Source organism: Crocodylus siamensis, chromosome 1 (genome assembly GCF_052110815.1).
Source record: "Crocodylus siamensis isolate JL-2025a chromosome 1, ASM5211081v1, whole genome shotgun sequence".
Taxonomy (NCBI): domain Eukaryota; kingdom Metazoa; phylum Chordata; order Crocodylia; family Crocodylidae; genus Crocodylus; species Crocodylus siamensis.
In genome coordinates, this window is record NC_143395.1 from 95,399,862 (window position 1) to 95,405,861 (window position 6,000).

Below are 6,000 nucleotides of genomic sequence, written 5' to 3' on the forward strand. Positions count from 1 at the left end.
TTTTGATGGAGAAAAATAATTTTATTTACTGCTGTGGAGATAGAAGTCTTGTTGGGGCTTTACATTGTGTTTATTTATTGTGTTCCCTTAAATAATGTCAGAGACACTTTCATAGGTACCTTTTTAAAGAATAATGCAAATATATTAAATTTACAGAAACAAAATGTGAACAAGCAAAAATGTAATATATTATTTTTTTAGGCATGAAGAGTCCTTTTAAAGCTAAATGTATTAATTAAATCATTTCACATACATATTGACATCAGAAGTTTTTCTTTAGCCTCAGAAGAAAACAAAACTATGATAAATTTTTAAGTGGTCGTGTTGATGATCCAGGAAATATGAAAGAGGCAAACATTTTTGCAGATGATCATAGAATCATAGAAGTAGGGTCGGAAGGGAACTTGTAGATCTTCAAGTCCGACCCCCTGCCTGGGCGGGAGAAAAACTGGACTCAAATGAGTCCAGCCAGGTAGGCATCAAGCCTCTTCTTAAAGACCCCCAGGGTAGGAGCCAGCACCACTTCCCTTGGAAGTTGGTTCCAGCTCCTAGCTGCCCTAACTGTGAAGTAGTTCTTGCAGATGTCTAATCTAAACCTACTCTCCAAATATTTTTTTTTTTTGGATCAACAGCAAATCCCTGTCATCCTTTTAAAAAAATAGTGGGATTATCTATTATTTTAAATTTATTCCTAATCTCTTTTGCAAGGTCCAGACTTCCTATCCCCTCCAATATCTGGGCTGTTTTCAAGCTACATCTTTTGCAAGATCCAAGTTCAGTTCATCTTATTTTAACTGAATGGGCACTAATTGCACATTCATTTGAAGAAAAGAGCCTCAGAATGTGTTGATGTCCAATAGAAAACTGTTTTTTTGCAGTTCAGGATGAAGTCCTATAGCAAAGTTTTTAAGATTTCAATAGTAAATATATACCTGTGTAACCAGAGCAAAATCTATTCCCATGATGAAATTATGGATAGCTTTATTTGATACATGGTGAGATCTGTATGAAGATTATTGCAGTGAGTATCATTGTGTAATGTGCTCATTTTAGCAAGCATACTGTGGGCTTTATATCGTAAAACAATTATTTAGTTTAAATATTGCAGAAAACCCTGCATTTTGGAATAGGACTGAAAAATAGAGATAAAGCAAATAACTATTTTTATATTTACGACTATATGTAAACCCATGTTCTCTGACTCTTAACAGGTATGATGCGAGTTTGCACTCTGTACCTCCACCAGACTATGGAATTCCAAAACTACATTATTTTGAGGACTGGGGAGTTGTAACATATGGAAGTGCATTGCCGGCTGAAATCAACAGGCCCTTCCTCTCCTTCAAATCAGGAAAGCTGGGAGGACGTGCAATATATGATATTGTTCATAAAAATAAGTACAAAGAGTGGATCAAGGGGTGGAGGAACTTTAATGCTGGGCATGAACATCCTGATCAGAACTCCTTTACCTTTGCTCCCAACGGTGTCCCTTTTATTACAGAAGCCCTGTATGGGCCAAAGTATACCTTCTTTAACAATGTGTTGATGTTTTCTCCAGCTATGTCAAAAAGCTGCTTTTTTCCATGGGAAGGGCAGATTACAGAGGACTGCTCATCAAAGTGGTTGAAATATAAGCATGACTTGGCTGGGGACTGCCAGGGTAGAGTGGTTGCAGCAATGGAGAGAAGTGGTGTGGTTTTCATCAGGGGAGAAGGAGTGGGTGCTTACAACCCAAAACTGAAGTTAAAAAACTTCCAAAGAAACCTTGTACTTCTACATCCTCAGCTTCTTTTGCTGGTGGACCAAATTCATCTTGAAGATGACAGCCCCCTAGAGGCAACAACCAGCTTCTTCCACAATGTGGATATGCCTTTTGAAGAAACTGTTATTGATAATGTCCATGGGGCCTTTATTAGGCACCGTGATGAGATGTATAAGATGTACTGGATGGATGACGCTGGCTACAGTGAGAAAGCTACCATTGCCTCAAAAATGTATCCTCGGGGATACCCATACAATGGAACAAACTTTGTGAATGTAACAACCCACTTGCGACACCCAATCACCAGAGGAGTTTACCTCTTCATAGGACCTTCCATAGATGTCCAGAGTTTTGATGTCCGTGGAGATTCTGACCAACTGGATGTCTTTGTAACAACTAGTGAGCATTCCTATGCAATTTATCTGTGGACGGTTGAGAATGGAGCCCATTCCGTCTTTGCACAAGTTATCGCAGACCGACAAAAAATTATGTTTGACCATGTTTCTGCCATTAAGAGCTCCGCAGTGCCAGAAGTGGAAGATTATGTGGGCATTGTGGAACAGAATCTTCAGAATTTCAAGCCTGTTTTCCAGCAGCTTGAGAAGCAGATCCTGTCCCGTGTGCGCAACACAGATAGCTTTAGAAAAACTGCTGAGCGCCTGCTGAGGTTTTCAGATAAGAGACAGACAGAGGAGGCTATTGACAGAATATTTGCTATCTCCCAGCGGCAGCAGCACCAGCAGCAAGGCAGGGCAAAGAAAAGCAAAAAGGTAGCCAAAGGCTACAAGTTTGTTGATGCTGTTCCTGACATTTTTGCACAGATTGAGGTAAATGAAAGAAAAGTGCGACAAAAAGCACAGACTCAGGCACAAAATGAGCTGCCCGTGGATGAAGATGAGGAAATGAAAGACCTTTTGGATTTTGCAGATGTTACCTATGTAAAGCACAAAACTGGGGCATCACTCAAAGGTCGATCAGGACTAGCACATATGGTGACCACTGCCCGAACCAGTGCATCATTAGTATCGGCTTCCTACACCCGCCTTTTCCTAATTCTGAACATTGCTATTTTCTTTGTCATGCTGGCAATGCAGCTGACCTGCTTTCAAAGAGCCAAGAGCCTACATGGCCAAAGATGCCTTTATGCAGTACTTTTAGTTGACAGCTGTATATTATTGTGGCTGTATTCATCTTGTTCCCAGTCACAATGTTAACAAAAGACCATGTACTACTTGACCAGTTTATGGTCATATACGTCTATGCAAAAGCATTAACCCTAATAGGGCCAGAGTTTGTTTGTTCCTTTTCTGAAACATTCCAGGAGGCAGCTGGGGAGAGATTGATTACACACCATGAGAGGAAGGAAAGTAATGGGGCTTGTAATGCATTCCTCTGAGAATTAAGTGCTCTTCATCTGTTCTTTGGGTTGGATTTAACATCTGAAGGAATGTTATGCTTTGTTCATCAGAGTACATTCTATTAAGCTGTAATGAATTTTTGCAAGAAAGAAATAGAATCCTCTTTTATGGGACTTTTGTTTCCTAAGAGCTTTGGTTTTATACACAATTTGGTTTGCATAGTTTAATTTCAGGCTGCTGCAGAGGCCTATAAATAGGCCCTGTTTTAATTTGCAGGCCCAGCTCACTAATATCCAGGCCCAATCATGGCAGGGGCCACCATTGTCACACCCAGATCATGGCACCCCATCCCCTCCCCAGGCCCCCTAATTGTCTGAGGGGGAAGATGTAGGGTCAGGTTTAACTGCAGCAGCAAAAGCCTTACTCCCAAGGCCTCAGCTCACTACTGAGAAGCCCATGGCCCCCATGCCTCCTCCCCCGCAACTCACTGGACTAAGATGTTTTTGGTTTGCCTGGATTTCTTCTTACTGAAGGCAGAGAGCAGCATGATTGCACCAGGGAAGCAGGCAGGCAAGAGGCTTTATCCTGGGCTTGGAAACTGCTGGCTTCCTTAGGCAGAAAGCCCTGCTGCTAAACTGTTTGTATGTGTGCGCACACGCGTATGTTCTCTCCCCCCCGACCCCAACCCCTGGCACCCCAGTTTTCCTACCTGGAGGAGCAAACAGCCCCTCCCCTACCCAGTGCCAAGGCCCAGAGGATGGAGAAGGGAGGCAGCTCTCAGGTGCCCCCAACCCTCCATGCAATCCCCAGGTGCCCCAGTTTTCCTACCTGGAGGAGCAAACAGTCCCTCTCTTACCCTTCCCCAAGCTCTTTCCTCCCCCTGACCCTTGTGCAACCCCTTCCCCTCTCCCCTGCCAGACTTTTGCTGCTGGCTGGAGAATGCTAGGGAATTTGACAGCAAGGAGCCATATCATGGCATTTCATTGCAAATCACATTTTCATGAAAATCACTTAATTTCATGATTCAAAAAAATGTGAAATTGCAATTTAAGCCAAGCCCTACCTATAAATGTGGCATCCTTTTTTCAAAGATAAGGTATGCAAAGAGCTACAAGTAGAAGATTTTATTCTTTTCCTTCAAACAGTGGCAATGCATGGGGGGTGCACATGCAGCCCCTGACAGCACTGGTGCATCCCCTGACAGCAGTGTTCCCGGGCAGGGGGGTTGCAGGCGAAGCGCTGGTGCCCCCTTGAGAGCATTGGCTGGGGAGGAGTGTTCCAGGAAAGGCAGTCCCCCCACGGCCGATCCCACCGACCAAGAATTGCCAGCAGCACACTGCTTCCAGTTGTGGGTCAGCAGAATCAGCCACAAGGGATCCCAGCCCAGCCTGCAGGATCGGTCATAGGGACGGCCTCCAGTTGCTGACTGTCCTCTGGCAGGAGGGGGGCAAGTGCCCCCCTCCACCCCGACTCAGGAGGCATCATTTGCCCATGCCTTCAAAACAGAGAGTATAGAGCAGCCTGATCAAATTACTTTATCATGATACCTCCTCTGTGCCTTCAGAAACAGTCACTGTAGGAAAGAGCAGTTTGTTTCACTGGTGACTGAAAGAAAGACAGTTCAGTGATCAACAGATGCCAGAAAGAGGCAGCCAAGAACCTAATTTTATGTCTATACATCTTTACTGTGGAGTTAACTAATTAGCTCTATAGTAAAACATCACAGTCTACACATGCACTGATATTAGGGTGCAGTAAATGAACTCCAACATAGAACAGTACTGTAACAGACAGTACTATCCTTGGCAGAGTACTTATGTGCATTCAAACGTATGTGTAGACTGTGATGGGCTGGCTGGGGACAAGGAGGCTACAGTGTTGGGGCTGCTTGCTGCCTAGCCCCACACTGTAGCACTCTCATGCCCTAGCCACCCAGAACCTGGGGCTGATCCCTCAGGTCACCTGCCAGCCCAGGGCTGCTTTGCCTCAGCCCATAGTGCTGTGATCCTGGGTATACATGTAAATGCTGTGCCCAGGAGCAGCTAACTCCAGTGTGTACTATGAATTAATTGCACATGTAGATGCACCCAGGGAGTATCATTCTGAACCTCTTCCCATTTCTCAAATCAGGTGAAATTTGGAAAAGGGTGAACACTGCTGTCATCTGTTCTTGATTTTATAGAACAGAGGTTCTCAAACCTTTTCACAGTTTTAAGCACATCTTAATCAGGAAATTAACTTTTAGGTCATCTTCCCTTTCAGATGCTATTGGAAGAAAACCCTAACCATGTGGCAACTCCACTAATTCCCTGTGTGGGGGGAAAAAGCTGTATTAAGCAAGTATTTAATGTATTTATAGCTATTTATGTAACTGGAAACACAGAACAGCCAAAACCATGCAACCAGGCAGCTCTCTGCCAATCATTAGGAACACAGGGATGAATAATTTGGGGATTGCAAAATAACATGGCTTCTGAAATAAATGAGGTTGACACCCTCACTTGCTCAGTTTGTGAAATTGATTATAAAAAAGCTATAGATACCTGAGAAGGGATTCAGAATGGGCAGACTGTAGAGCTGATATATTTTGTACATCTATACATCAAAAGAAAAATCAATTGTTTGATTACATTTTGCTAAATAAACAAATTATAATTTTTCTCTTGCATATATTTGTTTTCCTTTGTTGACTAAACTATTTGTCCTAGTCATTTAAGAAATTAAGTGATGGTTATTAACACTGGGTTCAAGTCACAGTACACTTGTGGACAACCTTCTCTGAATTTCATCTTTTGGGTTCCTCCAGCTAAAGATGACTTTTTAATGGAATTAAGACAGGCAAGATATATTTCAAATGTGGAGAGACCCTAGGAATCTCAA

General features: G+C 43.0%; 1 protein-coding gene across 4 annotated transcripts in view; it reads left to right on the plus strand.

Moving 5' to 3' along the window:
* DSE (dermatan sulfate epimerase) overlaps nucleotides 1-5,788 on the plus strand; it is a 57,120-nt gene extending 51,332 nt beyond the window's left edge. For all 4 annotated transcript variants that reach the window (XM_090038335.1, XM_090038327.1, XM_090038318.1 and 1 more), the window contains one exon: nucleotides 1,212-5,788. In XM_090038335.1, the coding sequence (XP_089894461.1) occupies nucleotides 1,212-2,976 (1,765 nt within the window). In that variant the 3' untranslated portion in view covers nucleotides 2,977-5,788. The remainder of the gene's footprint in view (nucleotides 1-1,211) is intronic.
* The last annotated feature ends 212 nt before the right edge of the window (nucleotides 5,789-6,000 follow it).